The sequence below is a fragment of the Poecilia mexicana genome, unplaced genomic scaffold (genome assembly GCF_051168715.1).
Source record: "Poecilia mexicana isolate PSO_F unplaced genomic scaffold, ASM5116871v1 scaffold_14, whole genome shotgun sequence".
NCBI classification, from domain to species: domain Eukaryota; kingdom Metazoa; phylum Chordata; class Actinopteri; order Cyprinodontiformes; family Poeciliidae; genus Poecilia; species Poecilia mexicana.
In genome coordinates, this window is record NW_028263383.1 from 13897439 (window position 1) to 13917746 (window position 20308).

Genomic DNA, 20308 nt, shown 5'->3' on the forward strand with positions numbered 1-20308 from the left:
CTGTTCTGGCACTGATATAGCCAGCAATGAAAGCACAAGGAAACCCCCTGATGGGAGTTCAAACTGAACAAATATATAACGCTAAAAACATCATCTGTGAGATCTAAAGGAGGAAAATCAGACAGTATTACCAAAGAACCTCATTATCATGCAAATGCCATTTATTCCATTTTATCTTACCCTTCTCAATAGCCCATATGGCAGCGAGTCCGCACAGAGGAAGACACAGGGAGACCTCATGCTGGGCAAGCAGCCACATCAAAATTCCTCCATCTGTGGTCAATTGAGTTTGTGTGTGTGGATATGTGTGTGCGCCTGTGCAGTTGTGCGCACATGCTAGTACCTGCCTCCAGTCCAGCAACACGAGTGCTAGCCCTCATATCGCACTGAAGATGACTAACCATTGGATCCCCCAGAGGAGTGATTATTGCTGAGCCTGGGCTGAACACAAAGGGATTGATCGTCAAATGTGTGATGTGTGCCCCCCCAACTAGAGAGACGGGGCACATCGCTGGACCCAGATAAGTCGAGAGGTTAAATCAGGCTACTGAAGATGTCTGTTATTGGATTCCAAGTGTGTTCTGGAGTGCAAAAAAAGAAAGACTCGTTTAATAAAATAAAAGGATATAAAATGGGGAAGAAATGTCTTTGGTGTATCCCTTATAATACATAATTAATGAAAGTGAATAAAAGACTATGTGACAAATAAATAAATAAAAGATGACTGAAGCCTTATCATCTTGCAGAACTGATATCTTCTGATGCTAATTCAGTTGTGTGTAGAACATGTCAATGTGTGGATGCGTCATAAGTTTCTCCAACTGAACAGAAACAAAACTGGTAGCACTGTTGCCCTGCAGCAAGGCGGAAATGTTCTGGGTTCAAATCCCAGTCTGGGGTCTTTCTGCATTGAGTTTGCATGTTCTCCCTGTACATGCATGGGTTCCCTCTGGGTACTCCAACAATCCAAAACCATGATTGTTAAGTTAATTGGTCTCTCTAAATTGTCCTTGGTGTGTGTGTGTGTGTGTGTGTGCGTGTGTGTGTGTGTGTGTGTGTGTGTGTGTGTGTGTGTGTGTGTGTGTGTGTGTGCGTGCGTGCGTGCGTGCGTGTGTGTGGTTGTTTGACCTAAGTGCCTCTGTGAAGACTTTCAGCCTTCTGAGGGTGAACCGAGCGTCTTGCACATTGACTGCTGGATATAGACAACAGCCCCTCTGCCACCCGTCAAGGATAAGTGGGTTCAGATCATATTTATTTATAAATATTATAGAAAAAACATGAATCCTTAGATGTGTCACTTATGGCCTGTCAGGTAAAATCCCAAAACGGAACTTTTAAGTTTGCTCTTGTAATGTGACGATTCAAAAAAGTTCAAGGGGTGTGGCTACCTTTTACTATTTTTTTTTTTTTAGTGAGCATTTTAAAGAAAAGCCACTAAATAATCATTTCTCTCTGAAATACAACAACACAACAAAACTGACACCACTGCAAATTAAAATCTGACCAGAACTGCCTGAAACACAAACAGACTCATTGTACACAGAGAAACCAGTCACCGTTAGTCTGATGTGATTACAGTGCATGATAAATCATGAATCTTGACACCAACCAGATATATAAGATAAGCAGTTTTCATGTTGTGTGACGCAATCAATTTAAAGGGAATTACAGAGCTCACTGATTATGATCAGAGCCTATTAAAGTTAAATGGCACTGTAATCAAATTGATTTACACATTTGGGTTGTGATACGACCTCCTTCATAACCCCCCCGCAACACACACCCACTGCAAACAAACACTTCCACCGCACAAACACACTCATGGTAGACAGGCATAGAGTGTATACACACAATCATTGATGCTGCATGCACTAAAAGAGGAATGAGAAATGAACACAGACCAACTGAAACGGAGAGCACTATGACTATGTGAAGATAGGAATTAGGAAATGTGAGAGGTGTGCTTGGGCACATAGGGGAAAAAAAAAAAAAAAAAACATCCAGAAATTAATTTCTGCAGATAAGGAAGCATCGATATTGTAAATTTTATTACTTTGATTAGAATTTTTTTGCTTACTATAATAGCCAAAATCCAATAATGGGCTGTGTTGATGTCAGATTCAATCAAGCTGAGACTATGACTGACCACGCACACACACACACACACACACACACACACACACACACACACACACACACACACACGCACACACACACACACACACACACACACACACACAAACACAAACATTGTCTAAGCTAGTAGTGATGAGTCCAGCTCAAATCCATCAGTTCTGTAGTGAATTGAAAGAGCTCAGATCTCATTTTGTATTACATATACAATATAAAAATGTATGTTTTTCATTTGTTTTTGCGTTAAGTGAGAATTGAAAGTTTGGTTAAAATAATTTGGAAGGGTAAGAATGCAGGTTTCTCTTCTTTGGGGGCCAAGCTTGAAAAGAGCAGAACTTCCATCACTACAAGGTTATATTTCATCGATCTGCAAAACTCTTCCAATGAGTGCAAATTCAGGACGTCTTGCACCAGATAAACCCATAACTACCTACAGCTTGACTTCTAGTATTATACCAAGGTTTTAGTAACGTTTTCAAAAGCAACTAGATCAGTGGTTCCTAACCTTTTTTGAGGTACCGAACCCACCAGTTTCATATGCGCATTCACTGAACCCTTTTGTAGTGATAAATAAAATATGATTTTTTCCCCCCCCAAATTCAAGACATAGGGGTGACCCAGCTAGAGTGTAGTTGGGTCACCCCATGATCACTAAGTCTTCTTAAAAGGTAGAGTCTCTGAGAACAGTTCTTCAAAATATAGTCAGTGTTTTCAGCAAACAGCTGACTGTCCAGGAACGACCCAAGGTATTTAAAATTTGCAACAGTTTCAAAAGGTTGGCCATCGAAAGAAACTGGAACCACTTTAAGGTCTTGTTTAGATAATTTAATTAGCTCTACATTCTTAACAGAATGAAAATTTAATAATAAATGTCATAAGGTGGTATGGTTGGTGGTGAGGAGAGACGCTGAGACCCAGGTTATGGTGAGGATGAAGATTTAATGGTGATGCTCACAGTCCAAAAAACAGGCAGCACGGCAGAAAGACAGGCACACAGCCAAATACCGGTAGCAACTGCGACACAGGACTGAGACGAGAGCTAACGCTATCCAGGACTTCTCAGTTCTACTGGAGCGAAACACAAGACGTGACACAAACGACACTGACTTCGACACATACGACGAGGATCCGACAAGGAACACAGACAACAGGTGGGTTTAAATACACATGGAGGGTAATCAGGTAAGTAGACACACCTGGGAGACAATCAACGGGGAGGACAGGACAGAGACTCACAGGGAAACAGGAACACATTGAAAAACTCAAACACACAGAAAACCACGGATCATGACAGTACCCCCCCCTCAAGGGCGGATACCAGACGCCCACAAAAACAGAAAAGTCCAAAAACACAAAACAACCCAACAGGGTGGGTGGAGGGGCGACGGAAGGAGGGCAAGAGTCCATAGAAAAAACAGTCCAACAAAAAACAACCCAACGGGGTGGGCGGAGGGGCGACGGAAGGGGCCAGAGTCCAGAAACTGTCCAAAACAAAAAACAACCCAACAGGTGGGCGGAGGAGCGAATCCGGCGGGCGTCGCCGGCGCAGAAACCGGAATCCCGGAGGCGGGTCCGGCGGGCGTCGCCGGCGCAGGAACCAGAGACGTGGAGGCGGGTCCGGCGGGCGTCGCCGGCGCAGAAACCAGAGACGTGGAGGCGGGTCCGGCGGTCTCTTCCGCCGGCGCAGAAAGCAGAGACGTGGAGGCGGGTCCGGCGGGCGTCGCCGGCGCAGGAACCAGAGACGTGGAGGCGGGTCCGGCGGTCTCTTCCGCCGGCGCAGAAAGCAGAGACGTGGAGGCGGATCCGGCGGGCGGCGTCTCCGGCGCAGAAGGCCGAGACGTGGAGGCGGATCCGGCGGGCGGCGTCTCCGGCGCAGAAGGCCGAGACGTGGAGGCGGATCCGCCAGGCCGGCAGGAAACTCGGGCGGAGCAGACGCAGGAAACTCGGGCGGAGCAGACTCAGGAAACTCGGGCGGAGCAGACTCAGGAAACTCGGGCGGAGCAGACTCAGGAAACTCGGGCGGAGCAGACTCAGGAAACTCGGGCGGAGCAGACTCAGGAAACTCGGGCGGAGCAGACTCAGGAAACTCGGGCGGAGCAGACTCAGGAAACTCGGGCGGAGCAGACTCAGGAAACTCGGGCGGAGCAGACTCAGGAAACTCGGGCGGAGCAGACTCAGGAAACTCGGGCGGAGCAGACTCAGGAAACTCGGGCGGAGCAGACTCAGGAAACTCGGGGAGCTCTGGCTCGGGGGAAGGCTGCGCTCCGGCAGCAGACTCGGGGAGCTCTGGCTCGGGGGAAGGCTGCGCTCCGGCAGCAGGCTCGGGGAGCTCTGGCTCGGGGGAAGGCTGCGCTCCGGCAGCAGGCTCGGGGAGCTCTGGCTCGGGGGAAGGCTGCGCTCCGGCAGCAGGCTCGGGGAGCTCTGGCTCGGGGGAAGGCTGCGCTCCGGCAGCAGGCTCGGGGAGCTCTGGCTCGGGGGAAGGCTGCGCTCCGGCAGCAGGCTCGGGGAGCTCGGGTGCGGGCCACGCCACTAGCCGTGCCGCTTGTCGCCCAGGCGCCAGCCTGGCTGCCTGAAACCCCAGCACCACGGGGACTGTGGCGACTGGAGACGGGCAGACGGAGCTGGCTGGAGACGGGCAGACGGAGCTGGCTGGAGACGGGCAGACGGAGCTGGCTGGAGACGGGCAGACGGAGCTGGCTGGAGACGGGCAGACGGAGCTGGCTGGAGACGGGCAGACGGAGCTGGCTGGAGACGGGCAGACGGAGCTGGCTGGAGACGGGCAGACGGAGGTGGTGGAGCAAAGGTCCAGCTTGGAAGGTTGGGAACCTGCAGACAGCACCGCCCTTGCTGTCTGAAACTCCCGCTCCACATCCTGGAGTATCTCCACTAACTGCCCCTGAGGGAGATACGGACCCCACTTCTCCAAAAAGATTGTGATCCGGGTGGCTGCGTTCAGCCGACCGGCCGCCGAGTAGGGCTTGGCTAACTCAGCCTGGTACTTCCTGATTTCCCCGATCAGGAAGCGACGCTCTGCTGGGTCCATGTTGTTAATCGCGTTCCTCACCGGTAGTGGTCGGATCCTTCTGTCATAAGGTGGTATGGTTGGTGGTGAGGAGAGACGCTGAGACCCAGGTTATGGTGAGGATGAAGATTTAATGGTGATGCTCACAGTCCAAAAAACAGGCAGCACGGCAGAAAGACAGGCACACAGCCAAATACCGGTAGCAACTGCGACACAGGACTGAGACGAGAGCTAACGCTATCCAGGACTTCTCAGTTCTACTGGAGCGAAACACAAGACGTGACACAAACGACACTGACTTCGACACATACGACGAGGATCCGACAAGGAACACAGACAACAGGTGGGTTTAAATACACATGGAGGGTAATCAGGTAAGTAGACACACCTGGGAGACAATCAACGGGGAGGACAGGACAGAGACTCACAGGGAAACAGGAACACATTGAAAAACTCAAACACACAGAAAACCACGGATCATGACAATAAAGACTTTACCGTATTCTGATTTAGTAATGTAATTATATTAGTTGTGTTACCACCCCCACGCCACTAGAGGCAGTACCAAACCCGAAAAGATGCGACTAAGGAGCAGATTTAGAAGTACACGAAAAGCTATAGAATTTGGTAAAAACTGAGTTTTGCTGAAGTAATTAAAGACACAAGTTCAAATCCATGCTGAGAGTGGAGCTCCTTCAATCAGTGCTCCTCCTCAGCACTGATTGGCTAAGCAATGTGACGTGATCCTCTGCAGCAAGTGATGGCAAAGCGGGGCGTCATCACGACTTTACACAAGTGTGTCTTTACCTCCGCGGCAGAGGCTCCGCCGAACCCCTGAGACCGACTCACCGAACCCCTGGGGTTCGATCGAACCCAGGTTAAGAACCACTGAACTAGATGTTACAGTTCCCATAATTTAACCTTCTTTTAATGAGATGCTAGAGAATGGATCGGAGCGATTGGAGTTTTGTCCTTTTTGCAGAGAGCAGAGCAACAGCGTAGAGCGCTAACCTCACCTGTTTCTGAAGGGTGTTGATTGTTTTCACACATTTTTTTTTCCTTCTAACATCAACAGGTTTGTGGGTTGAAATGTCTTGGCAAAGAAATTAAATGAGTGACACTGATTTCTGCAAGTTTTCTTTAGTCTTTTTAAGGATTAAAATGTTTCAATTTGAGTCATTTCAGTTTTATACCTTAAAAAGTGCCAAATTAAAAGTTGCACCTAGGTGCTAGAACTGCTGTCACAGATTTATATTATATATATATATATATATATATATATATATATATATATATATATATATATATATATATATATATATATATATATATACACACACACACACGCACACACACACACACACGGAGGTCTAAACATGAGAAAATAAATCTGATGTCAATGAATTTAATGTTAAGTTCAATGCACTATTAGTGGTCAGGCCATCAGAAAAGTATTAGTCAACTAATCATACTTTATGTTTTGTGGCAGGTATCACTTTTCACTTCAAGGATTCATGAATTATTATTTATTTCTTCTAAGTCTTTTCAGGAAACCTACGAAAGAAATCGGTTTGCAAAACTAGCTGAATGTGTTTGCAAAACTAGCTGAATGTGTTTGCAAAACTAGCTGAATGTGTTCTCATGATTCCGGTAAGTGAGAGTGGTTTTGTATATCTGTGAGTCTTCTCTCAAAACACAGGATCCCTGCTGGCCTGCTGCAAACTGCACACCTGCCTGCAATTCCTCCAACAAAACCACCTCTCGAACACAGATCCTCATCGAGACATCTCCATTCACACTCCACCGCTGTAGGATCATCATTCCTCCCTCACCTACATCCTTCTACCTTTCCAGCCATCCTTATTTCAGTACCTCCTGTTATTATTCTGCATCATTTTTATTTCTCGCCCAATCTAAGTGCTCTTCTTCCTGAACCACCGCCTGAAAAAAAAAAAAAACAACCTCCTAGTAGTACTCATATTTCTGGTAAATACTGAAAATAAATCACTTTTCATTCTGCCGTCCGCTGTGCAGTTCTACGTGTTGGTCAGGAAAATACCTCAAAACCTGACATGTTTATTATTTAGGGAATTTAAATCAAACTGTTCTTACCCACGACCAGCTCTATGAGGCGAGTGTACATTTAAGGACGTTTGGGTCGGGAGAAAATCATATCCTAATAAAACCTGTTCTAACTAACAATTATGATGCTTACTGCAGAGGCTAACACACAAAATGTTTAATATAAGATCAATTAAATGCTCATGCATATGCTAAAATGCTAAAGGCACCAAGTACAGACAAGTTGACAAAGTTGTGTTTAACTAAGCTACTAAGTAAGGAAGTAAGGTTAACTTATTTTAATTCATGTGGATCTTGAATGTAAATTAAAATATACTTAAAAGTTAAGATGCTACTTCTAGAAATCCTCTTAAAATAAAGCCATTTTGAAGTTACAGTTAGCCATCTGCAGTTGGCTTGTTTCTTACCAAGTTATCTGCTTGGTTTATCTTCTAGGTAATTGTGTTTTACTTCTTCAAATAAGTAAAACAAAAAAAAAAACGTCGCATCAATTGGCTGTAATTCACATTCTTATTAAATCAGCATATAATCTAGCCTGCATATAATTAAATAAATGCAACAAAGTCAAAGCAAAAGCTACTGAAATGTCACACAAATAGCTCAACAATAAAACAAGTTCTCATGTTACACAATACGGATGCTCTGTCTGCGCTGATGAAGACTCGGCTTATCTCAGCTGCCCAGTGTGATCTTTACACCCCCATCCCAATGCACATGAACTGTACAAACATTAAACATAATGGTGTTACCAACTTTAGTCCTATCAAGTCTATGAATCAAAAATAAAATAAAAATAAATGTCATGTAGATTATTATAACAGCAACAATTAATGTGCATTTTTAGAAGTTGTAGTATAATCAATTAGATCATGTGATTTTTTTTTTTTTTTTGGATTAAATGTTTGTAATATTACCATAACTCTAAAAAAAAAAAAAAAGGGTATTATTTTTTTCATTAACATACCGTGAGGACCTCATACCAGCCCATGTACGTTCATAGCTAATAATATATTCAGCTAATACACCACATATGGAAATTATTTTCACTGTAAGAGATCTGTGCCACTGATAAAGACATTGCTAACACTCCAAGGACCAATAAGTTAATTCTAACTGCAGGCGAGCTGCGCCTGACTGCAAGCATCACTTTGTTAACCGGCAAAGCTAAAATGGATTCTGAGAACGTCATGTTCCACTGCGAAGCACCAGCAGTTTCTCAAAATGTAGATTCCCAATTGTCAAAATTTCCCTGGTATGACTAAACACACATCCATGTCAATATTTCCAGGGCCCGGTGATGCAAAAGCTGACAGTCTGGGGTTTATATATTGCGTTTTATCCAACTTAAATGGAGTGACACATCGTGCTCTCCTCCCCATTTTTTGCTTGTCAGTCATCTTTACTGCAATGAATAAAGCTTTGCGCCGGTACAACCTGTCACTCTGCCACTCAAGCGCTTAAAAAAGACTTCATGTCACAATTCAGGTGGAGCTGGGGAGGAATTCCTGCGTCTCATTTGATTTCTCCTTTCCCGTCTAATCTCTCATTTTATGTGGGCTCTGTGTTATCTCCCAGAGGTGGGAATCACATTTTAATTAGGTCTATCCTTGGTTAGCAGTTTATCTCTGCATCTTTCCGCCGTATGTGCTGCTCATGTTGTGGGCTTTGCCTCTTTGTTGAGGGCGCTCAGTCCCCCACTCCCTGTCAGAACATTACATATCCTCTACCTCCCCCCCCCTCTCCCCCACCATCTTGTGCCACCTTTTCATTCTTTAACTGCTCCATCTCCTCTCACAATCTTGTTCTCCCGCTGCTGACAACAAAGAGCACCCAGTCTCAAAAAAAAAAAAAAAAAACCTCTGTGTTTTGCAGATGGGAATAGCACAATAAACAGGCACAACAACAGAAACAATGGAGGGGGAAAAATGCACGTCTTTCACATGCTGAGGATATGGAGAAAATGGAAATGATCAGCTCCTGGCTCTTGGGTGACCAGCAAGCCTGTATATGGAATGACTAAATCTATTTAATGGGTTCTGAAGCAATCTCTGACCTCCACTGGGCCAGAGGGAAAGGCAATATTGGCAAGACTTATCCTCTCCTGCACAGCCACCACCAACTCCATTCTAGAAGTACGGTGTCTCTAATGGACACAAGCATTTCCAAAAGAGATAAATAAACTAAATAACCAGACTCTACCCAGCTGTCAAATAAACAGCCCATGCATCACAACGCAAGTTGCTGGACTAATAATAGAACCCTGCCGTCTGCTGTTCTGCCGTGACGGTGACACGTTTTATTCTTTGATCCCTCAACAGGCTCCTACATTGCTTTGCCTTGAAGAAGTCAAGGATTTTGTTGCACGCATAGATAACAGAGACGCCTTGAAAATATCAGATAGAAGGTAGAAATTATACACCCATACAATTAGCTTTATGTCAAATTACCTTAGACATTTTTTTGTTTTTTTACCACCCTTTAATAAGGTTGTTCAGATAATCTGACGTGGATTATTATCTCTGAAGAGATCAGCAGCAGTTAATATTGTACCTGTTATACAGTAGATAACTCTCTTAGTGTCTTTGACGTGATAAAACTTTACAATAAAAGGTCAAAAACAGCTGAAATAAGAGAAAGCTTATTTATGTTACCTTACAACAGTTTTACTATAAAAGTGTTAAAGCGAGATGAACTGTCAGCACCCTCTTAACCCACTCTGAAACCCTAGTCATATTTTTACATTTGGTTTTTATTCACTTGATCTAATACTAAAACACTAAAATTTGCACTTATGCATTAAATCCATTTATTGTAGTTTTTTTTGATAAAGAAACAATAGATAGATCAATCAATAGATAGATCTATCTATCAATAGATAGATAGATAGATAGATAGATAGATAGATAGATAGATAGATAGATAGATAGATAGATAGATAGATAGATAGATAGATAGATAGATAGATAGATAGATAGATAGATAGATAGATAGATAGATAGATAGATAGATAGATAGATAGATAGATAGATAGATAGATAGATAGATAGATAGATAGATAGATAGATAGATAGATAGATAGATAGATATAGTTCTAGTTGCAACTGCCTCAAAAACAACAAAAAACTAATGCATGCAGGATTGCAAGCAGAGTTTGTATAAGGAAGAAATGGTAATGATGCAAATATTTTAAACCACCTGCCCACCTAACTAACCTTCAAAGTCATGTTGACTTACAAATTCAATTAGACGTGACATTTCATTTGAACATTTCTTTCTTGCTTTTGACTCTTTTCATTTTATGTTAAAAGCTTCACCAATAATGTGTAAAACTGACTTAAAATAGCATGTTGAATTTCCTTTGTTTATCTCCTGTAAAGCACTGTGCGTTACATTTAGCATTATGAAAAGTGTTCTATAAAAAAAAAAAGAATTCTCGATTTGCAGTGTACATTTGTAACTTTCCGAGAGTATCATAGCATCAGTCTCATTGCTGCTATTCGTTTAATTGTAGCTCTTAAGGGACTCTGGGAAAAGGCTTACCCTCTAAACTGATAACCTATGCACAAAAAGAAAAAAGCCCTGCATGATGATGAGATAAAACCACATTAATGCAACAAAGCAGTGATATAAAAACATAATGAGAGAGGTGAGCTGCTCTTGCCCAGCAGTGAAATACCTGTATGTCGAAAACTGGAAATATACCATGTGATTCACTAGCATTGGTAATAAACAAGTACTGGATTATGTTTGGCAGCTTCAGGTAGTACATGGTTAGTGGTCGGTTGTGACATTTTTTCCTTTTCTAATGGACATCCGCTGAGATCATCGGCTTCTGTAGGGATTATTGTGCACAGAAATAATGGCACCTGCAGACCTAAGCTGCTGTGTAGCTTGTGTCCACCCACAGCCAAACATTGTGTTGTCTGCCGGGATGTCATGGGTCAGATTTATTTAGAGGGCAAATGCTCCATTAGTTGAGCTTTTTTAATTAGCGCACTTGCGAGAGAGGGTCATTAAGGATGTCTGACAGAGGACCTGCTGATGAGGGGGGATGGAGGCACTGCTTAGACAACACACACACACACACGCACACACACACACACCCACATACACATGCAAACACTCAAAAAGGCACAGATCTGCTTAAAAAACAATTTTTCACACAGTCAACAACAAACGCGCTCGATGCAGAGGTGAGAACATCTGCACTACGAAATGACTCCAGAGCACAAAAACATCCCTCAGACATACCTGTCCTTAAAAATAATAACATGATAAACTATTCATACATCTTCAACTTTTTTCAGTTTCTCGTGCTCGCAAGCTTTGATGTGTCTTACAGTCAACTACGACATTTGCTTGGCTTGAACATAATGCGGGGATCAGGAGGTGAACACTGCGCGTGTTTAATTCTTATGGCACATCCCGTCTCACTGGAGTAGATGAGAAACCCTCTTCACACTCCGGGGTTACATGTTGAGATCCACAGGGCTCGGTGCTTGACCCAGTTCCCTTTCCTATACGGCAAGAGTTCTGATGAAAATTGCAACTTCAAGAGAGCGACCATGTTTGTCCTCCTTTACTTCTTCATTGGCTCCCTCCTAAATCCAGAATAGATCCCTTAACTATAATCAAGCTCCATTTGTCAGGGATCCAATTGTTTCATTTGTTCCTAACAGAGCTTGCCGTCAGACTGCAGGTGGTTTTTAGAGTTGCTGAAGGTAGAATGGTGTTAGTCTGTGAGGCATGCATCGTGTCCCTCTCAATAGCAATTGGCTTTTCTTTTGTTCTTTCTTTCATCCTACAGACTTGAAAACAGCTTCAGAGCTGATATGCTTAGTTTTGTTTCTCTTCCAGATGAAGCCTCAAAAGGAGCTGCTATTGTCACTAACTGTTGTAAGATTTTTTTTTTTTGTAATATATAAAATACATCATTGCTTTTAGCATGAATGATTGCTTCAAGTCGGTGACTTAATTCAATCTGCTGGGTTTCACTAGAAAATCGTTTAAAGTTGAATGCATTGTTTGACAGATACGATCAATTTGTAACTGTCTTGGAATTTGTTTGAATGATTGGATTGAATTTTTTTTTTCTTTTTTTTTTGAACAACTGCAAACCTTCCACATGGCCATTCACCTGCATGGGCAGAAAGATGACTTGATAAGAGAAGCAGCAAAGACCCCAAAGATAACTTGGGAGGAGTTGTAGAGAGCCACAGCTCATGTGGAAGAACCCGTTAATAGGACAATCTTGTTCACAGTCTACTCCACGAACCTGGCTTTTATGGAAAAGCGAACAGAATAAAGACATTGTTGAAAGGAGGCCAGATGACCACCAAGCCTACTTCTTCCGAGTGATTTCCAACTCTTTCTACTTTTTGCCCTCTTCTCTAGTTGGTTCCTTGTGTAGCCCAATCTCTTGATGTTTGCGTCCAAATCCTATTGCCGGCTATTTTGAGGGAATCCTATCTTCCTCCTTCCTGTGGGGCTCCAAGTCACAGCTTGTGTAGTGATTTTATAAGTGGGCTGGAAAGGAGTATTGCAATTCCACAGCCAACGTCTCCCTCCCAATCTCCCTACACAGGCAGCTGGTTTGTCTATTTCCAAAGGTCACTGTTGTTGATTTTATGTGGCCAACCAATGTTTAGCATGGTTCAGAAGCATCTGTTGATAGAGACTGCCATTTCTTCATAGCCCTGATTGTTATCCTCTGGGTTTCAGGTTTGAAACGGTGTTTCGACCCAACAATGATGTTCAAATCGACAAGTTTCCTGAATTCCACAATTTTTTTTGTTGTTGTTGTTGTTGTGGTTGATTAAATATTGTCCTTGGTTTTGCTAATGTGAGTTTTTACAGCTGCGTTTGAGTCACAATGCCTGGTTAGATGAGACCAGAAAATAAACTTTTTGCTCTGACTGTGCAAAACTTTAACTTCACACCATTCAGTGAAACACGAAGAAGGCAGATTTATGGTTTTGGTATGCTTTTATCCAACAGAAAGTAGAAGAAGCCCGGCAGAAATTGGATAAGTGGTAAGAGAATCAAAACATGATGGAACCTGCAAAAGACTTAAGACTGGGATGTAAGTTTACCTTCCAGCAGAACAATGAAACTAAACGCATTGAAATGATCAAAGTTTAAACTTAAGTTCTGAGCAAAGCACTTCTAATTTCAACATTTTTATAAACAGAATTTGTTTGATAGTTGTGACTTTAACGCAGCACTATTCTAAAAAATATTTTTTTTATTACTTTGACAGTGAAAAACTAAGACGCTTCGGCTTTACAAATGGCTTGGAATCATGATAATAGTTTTCTTTCACTTCACAGTTATGCTCCACTTTGCATGGACCAATGAATTTAAACCCCACTGGAGCACACTGAAGCGTAAGACTGTGCAAAAATCAGAAAATAACACAAGACACGGCACACCGCGAAGCTCAGCACTGTACCGTTTTCTGGGTGCTCTGTTTCTCCAATGCTGCCATCTGGGGTGGTCCTCTCGTAGTGGTCCTCGGGCAGGGTCAGGGGTCCGATGCGAGGACCAGATGAGGACTTGCTGCTGGGGGTCTCCGAATCCTCTAAGCCGCTGTCGTAGTAGCTGTGCTGCGAGGCGTCCTGCAGGTCCTGCACGGGGTTGGCGGTGGAAAAGGTCACGCGACGATGGGGATGCTGCAAAACACAAAGCAACAGATGTTATTTTTTTTTTGCCCCCCCAACACAAGCAAACACGGCTTCCGACTACATTTTCCAGTTCTGTTGTCTCTGCAGTGGATCGCTCCCCAACGGCAAATGTTATACCTGGAATCGCTCCATTTAGCATCACCGATCACCCGCTCTCTGTAAAGTTCCCTCACCAAAAAGTTAGAAAATAGTATCAAATATTAAAAGGTCTTTTGGGCTATTATTATTCTAAATTTTACATAAGGAATAAATATGTGAAGAGAATTTGGATATTTATTTCTGTAATAAGAATGTGCAAATTGGCGGCAGCAGAAATGAATAAACTATCACAAAAACTCCACACCAACTCAGAAGACTTGAATGTGTAAATAGGGGGCAAAGACTGAAACATATTAAATATTATTAGTGTCAATATCAAGAAGGTTGAAAGTCGGTTATTATCTGAAAAATAAAGCATAAATTAAGTCAACCCACTTGAAAACAGCACCCATGTTTAAAAAAAAAAAAAAATTATTTTGCCATCTATAATTTTGAAATCCTGCCTATGTCTAGTGTACATAAAACCATTGTGCAAATGGTTGGAGTGCCATGAATAAAGCATGTACATATGAGATGTTTACCTACAGAGACGATGCCTATTCATATGTGTGAACCTGAACGCAAACATTAAAAGACAAACATCGCCGGGGTGTGTGGGGGATAGCAGAAACCGAGGAGCGTCAAACATATTTTCATAGCTGTTATTATGATCATTAGTCAGTTAGAGGATTCATTTTCTAAATCTGTCACCACCAAATGAATTCTGATGACAGTGATTGGTGCGCTAATCAGTAGCCCCAGTGAGCTTCTTCCTCGCAACACATTTTAATATCCCCCTCCCCAAAGCTCCCCCCCCGCCCCCCGCCCCATTTCTTCTTCCGCACTGTTTGATGTTTAAACCAGCAAAAAAAATAAATAAATAAATAAATAAAAAGCCCAAGCAACATTTTCACAATTTAACACAATTCCCAAGAGGCTCTAAATAAGTATAACAAAAAAAAAAAAAGAACCTCAGAAGAGTACTGAGAAAACAGTTTGGGACAGGCATCATTATGCAAACCTTAGAACGCATTATTAGGGGCTCATTTTTGTTGTTGTTGTTTTATGCCGATAAGGTTTAATTAAAGATTAAAACAGCGAAATGAACAAACAAAATAAAAAGATGAATTCCAGAATGCGATTGCTTGAAGAGGAGCGGAGCGGCGCGCGATGAATCATTGGAGATCGCACCCTTTATCAAATTGAATGGCTTGTAAATACAGTTAGGAGACCATTAAATTTCCTCATCCAAAGATCGGTTTACTAATGGCTACTTACCACCGATCCACAACAGAAAGATGACTCCTTGCAGGGCGCGCGTAGTCTCGCTTGCAGGCCACTCCCCCTCCCCGCCCCCACACCCGCACCTCTCGTAAAAGTCAGGAAAGCACTGATACAGCAGAACAGGCCTGCCTCGGCTCTACCGGTCAGCCCCGATCAATACGAACGGCCTGCACATTTTTTTTTTTTTTTTACCATTTCACCACTTTTCGAGCAAACAGTAAAGAAAAGAAATGCTTTTAAAGCTCAGGTGAGAGCCATCAACACCCTAATGCCATCAGCAATGTTTCCAGGAGGCCGTGCGTCTTCCCATCATCTTTCTTTTTACACACACACACAAACAATGCATTTGTAGTGAAATAATGATTATTAAAGTACTGGAGCAGTGAGCGATTTTATCTGCCTTCACCCCTCCTTTTCTGACGGAGGTACTAGAACAGAGTCCAGTCAATAAAACTGCACATGCGACTGGGTTGAAAACGTTGGATTTTTCATTTAACGGCAACATTACAGTGCCTTGCAAAAGTATTGAACTTCTTCTGCTTGCAATCGCAAACCTGAATATATTTTCATAGGATTTTACGCAAACTACCAACACACAGAGTTGTGCACGATTATGAAGAGGAAGGAGAAAAAAAAAATGCTTGTTTTTAAATAAGTATGAAATGTGTGTTATGCACACAGCATGTGAAGGGACTGGGGGCTTTTATGATTTTTCTTTGCCAAAATTCAGATATAATGGAGTGAGAGCTCTCTTCGAGTCTTGGCTCAAATTTGCAGTTTGATTTGATTGAACAGTATCACTAAGGTTTGATCTAAACTATTCCAATTCTTACTGTACTGCTAGTATTGTGCTGTTGAAAGGCGAACCGACACCCCGGGTTCAAGTCCTCAGCAGCCTGGGCCGTCGAGTTTTGATAGCTTCACAGTTGTACACAATAATAATAATTTTTTGAATGATGTATTTAACCCTTCGCTGTAAGATGTTCAAAGGTTGGATCATAGCTTTAGAACATAACTCTGGTTGGAATGTCTCCACGACCTCGATCCTTGATCTTGCTGTTTGTTTAATAATGTCCTGTAACAAACCTCGGAGGCTTTCACACAGCAGTTGGATTTGCGCACTTCCAATTACAAACGTGAACTCTACGTACAGCTCAGGCGTCCGTTGAAGGCTTCCACTGGAGTTTGTGTCGACGAGTCAAAGTACAGGGGCTCGAATGCATATCTATGCCACATTTTCTTATTTTTCATCACAAAATGATTCCTCCACTGCTTGATTATGCACCGTGCTTTGTGCTGATGTCTGAAACAAAAATCAAAAATCAGGTTTGTGCACATTGAAGCTTGTGATTGTAACATGGTGGAATGGAAGGGGTTGAATAGTTTTAGCAAGGCGCAGCACAGAACAGAAAAATGTGAAGCAGAGCTGTTTTACACAGGAAAATTGTGCTACTTTTTTTTTTCAGCAGCATATTTGCATGTAGGGTTCTCAAAAAAAAAGAGAAAATAGGGCATCGGGAGATTGCAGCTTGTTTTCTTTGGTTTAAAATATGCTCTGTCATTGGTACATCTAGTCTTGTACAAATATGTGCTTAGTAACTCTGCTTCATTCTCAAGAACACACTATAATACCTAAGAAGTACATGAATTTCATGGACTATTTGAAATAATTCCAAACTAAAGCAGGAACATGCAGCAGTAAACAGTGAGCAGCAGCACATCAGGTGAATATGAGTCTGTCTTCTGGAGCCGACTAACGTGGCTCCATATGCCAATGGTGTCCATTCTTAAAAGTGATTGGACGCTCCCATAAATATGTGAATTTTAGGTGCTATTTAGCTGCTCAAATATGGATTCAAGCTTAAACTTCTCCTCCAGGCGTCACTCCAAAGAGTCAGCATGGTATGATAACTAACTAAAGCTGCAGAGATGTTAAATAGATTCTCATTTAAGTCTGTGCAAAAAAAAAAAAGAGAAAAAAAAAAAAGAAAAATCTTTTGCCAGGCCTTGGGGGGCTGCAGGGATGCAGCAAGACGGAAGGATGGGAAGAGGAGGCTGAGCGGGATTGCGGGAGTTGGTCAGGCAGACACGGACATCGCTTTGGCTGGAGGGGACAGGCAGACGGATTAGATTCTGGGAGACTGCAGGCGGGGAGAGCGGGGTTGTTTGGGCATTGTTGTAGGAGCAAGAAGCTGTGGCGCTGAGAATGGGAGAAGGGACATTAACTGTGACATCTGAATTCATAACCCCATTTAGATTGAGCTAAAATGACCTCGTTTGTAATAAAGCAATCCCAAAGCAGATGGAAAGATACAGCCGGATTGTGTCTTTGCAAGGGGGAACAAGACACATTTTAATGCTGTAATAAAAAGCAAAAATCCACTGCCTACCTAGAGCCCAGATTTTTTTTTTTTTTTTTCTTTTCGTAAGACTGCCAAAAAGTATTATCCATACTGCAGTGCCACAGGGTAATTTCAAGTCTATTGATATTCAGTTAGAAACAGAAGCTGCCAATTAGATAACAATGTTTTTATGCCTTTATTACATTACCATATGCAGAACGCTGTGGTGAAGTAAAAAAAAAAAAAAAAATGAAAGTGACTAAAAAAGCTGTTTAGTTTGGAAATGTACAAATTAACATAATTTTCTCTTCTTTTATTTACAATTTTTGGTCAAGAACGGTGCGCTTAGGCTCAGTGGTGGAGCAGGCGCACCGTATGCAAAGGCTTAAACCATGGTTCGATTCCCAGCGCTGGACCATTCGCCACATGCCGTCTGTCTCTGCTCTTCTTCCTGTTTAGCTGCAAATCAACAAAGGCCACCAGTGTCACTAAAACCTTTGAAGAAACTGCAGACCCCATAAATACTCTTCATCGTGTCTGGAAAACATGTTTTATCACCTAATTTATATAGATTGCTTCAAGACCTCGTGAAGCAAATAGACAGTTTTGTAAACTCATACAAAAAAAAAAGCTTGCAAGCTCTCGCTTAAGAATGGCTGCTCACTCATTTGCAGAGCACGGTGTCTTGTTTATTTTGTAGACTAGTTTTGAATTCTTGGAGGCCTCTTTTAATATCTGATCAGACTCAAAGGCTGCTGCACGCTTCCTTCTGAAGGCCTGGTGTTCAATCATACTTCAACAGTCAGAAGCATGCCAAACTAAATCCCTAAGGTTGACATAACAAAAATCTGTAACACTTTATTTGAAGGGCTGTGCATAAGACTGGCATAATACTGTCATAAACATGACATAACACCTGTCATAAGCATGGAGGCGACTTGGTGAATGTCTGTGACTGTTGTCATGAAGTGTCATTCGGGAGATAATGACACTTTTAGAATAGAATAGAAGTACTTTATTCATCATTTAGAGCAAGTTGACGTTTTTAATTAACTTTTAAACAAAGCTTTAGTACAACTTTGCATTAAAATTGTTACTATTTATACCGAAAAATGCCAAGTTGGCGATTTTAACAAACTTTTGATGCAACTCTTAGTACACCTTTGTATTATAAGGGTCATTATTTACCAAATGACCCTTCATGACAACAGTCATAAACATTCATGAAGACTCCTCTGTGTTCGAGTTTGTGACAGTCATGTTAGTCTTATGCACACCCATTTAAATAAAGTGTTAGCCAAATATCTCACAAAGATCTAATTATGTGCACCTAATGAGATACGTCATGTGCAATTTTAGTAATTTTATGTAGGAATAAACACGAGGGCGTGGCATTATTTATTAACATTCTAACATTTTAAAATGTCTCGTTTTCAGTTTTTGTGCTGTTAACATTTATATTGCATATTCGTATGACCAAATGTTTTGTTGTATGGTTTTAATATTATAATCTACAAACAAATGACCTGTTCCAGGCTCCTCCCTCAACCCTCTCTGTTGTACTTTAGTAGTTAATCTGAAACAGTGGCTGTCACACATGAACCATGTTTATGACTACAGCAACTGAAGAATTGGCAGAGACAGAGGAGAATCCGCCCGACTCTGGCAAGACGGCGGGAGAAAGGATTGAAATTCTCTGAGAACTTTTATACAACTGGCACAACTGGCAAGCTCCACAGAAACATTTGCTTGTTATCACCAGAAACTTTCCTGCAAAGTGTGACATGAAGTTTTGGATTTTGTTTGCTCATTTCTGGCTTTAGTGACAGAGAGACAGAGAGAGAGAGAGAGAGAGAGAGAGAGAGAGAGAGAGAGAGAGAGAGAGAGAGAGAACTAATGCAGTTCAGCTTTTATCTCTGGTCTTTGTTGGAATCCCCAACATTTTCTTTTTTCTACTTCACCTTTGTTTAATTTCCCAACCCAGTTTCCACACCTGCCGTCGTTCACTAAAACTGCCGCCGTAATTGTCCTGATATCCTTCACAATCATGCTTTCCAGCCACTTCTAAGTGTGTGTTCCCACAGACGATATTGTTCTGTCTAAAACATATTTCGACGTATCAGATAAAGGCATATCTGATACAAAGTCGAGAGCAGGCAACAAAACGGTGCCATAATCTGGCCTGAAATTGGAACTGATAAGGAGTGAAATGAAATCAAGCGCATGATTGCAAGTTATGATATATGTGATGTAGAAGTTAAATTAAAAGTGCATTAAAGGCTGGGTTGAAATCATTATATATATATATATATATATATATATATATATATATATATATATATATATATATATATATATATATATATATATAATATATTTTTTTTTTTTTTTTTTTTTTTTTTTTCATCAGAAACCTTGAAAATTACACAAGACTTCCTCAGAATATTGGATACTTTACACTGGACCTCAAGCAGCTTGGTTTGTGTGCCCTTCCACTCTTCATCCAGACTCAGGCAACCCGATTTTCGAATGAAGTTTTAACAAATGACCTTAATTTGAAAATACGATTGAACCACTCACTAACAGTTCTTGTCCTCTTCCACACAGGTTGGGTTTCTTTGACGTCTCTGGTTCTGGAATTGGCTTAAAGCGAGGATGGCCATAGTTGTACTCCCTGTCCACCA

The 20308-nt window shown here is 42.0% G+C and overlaps 1 protein-coding gene across 1 annotated transcript in view; it reads right to left on the bottom strand.

The window, feature by feature from the left end:
* Window positions 1–4662: 4662 nt before the first annotated feature.
* Window positions 4663–20308, bottom strand: part of LOC106920353 (protocadherin-1-like) — an 81980-nt gene continuing 66334 nt past the window's right edge. Inside the window, exons 3-5 of the mRNA XM_088012611.1 lie at window positions 13669–13908; window positions 4919–5254; window positions 4663–4734 (exon numbers count right to left, since the gene is read on the bottom strand). Coding sequence (XP_087868737.1) covers window positions 4663–4734; window positions 4919–5254; window positions 13669–13908 — 648 coding nt within the window. The remainder of the gene's footprint in view (window positions 4735–4918; window positions 5255–13668; window positions 13909–20308) is intronic.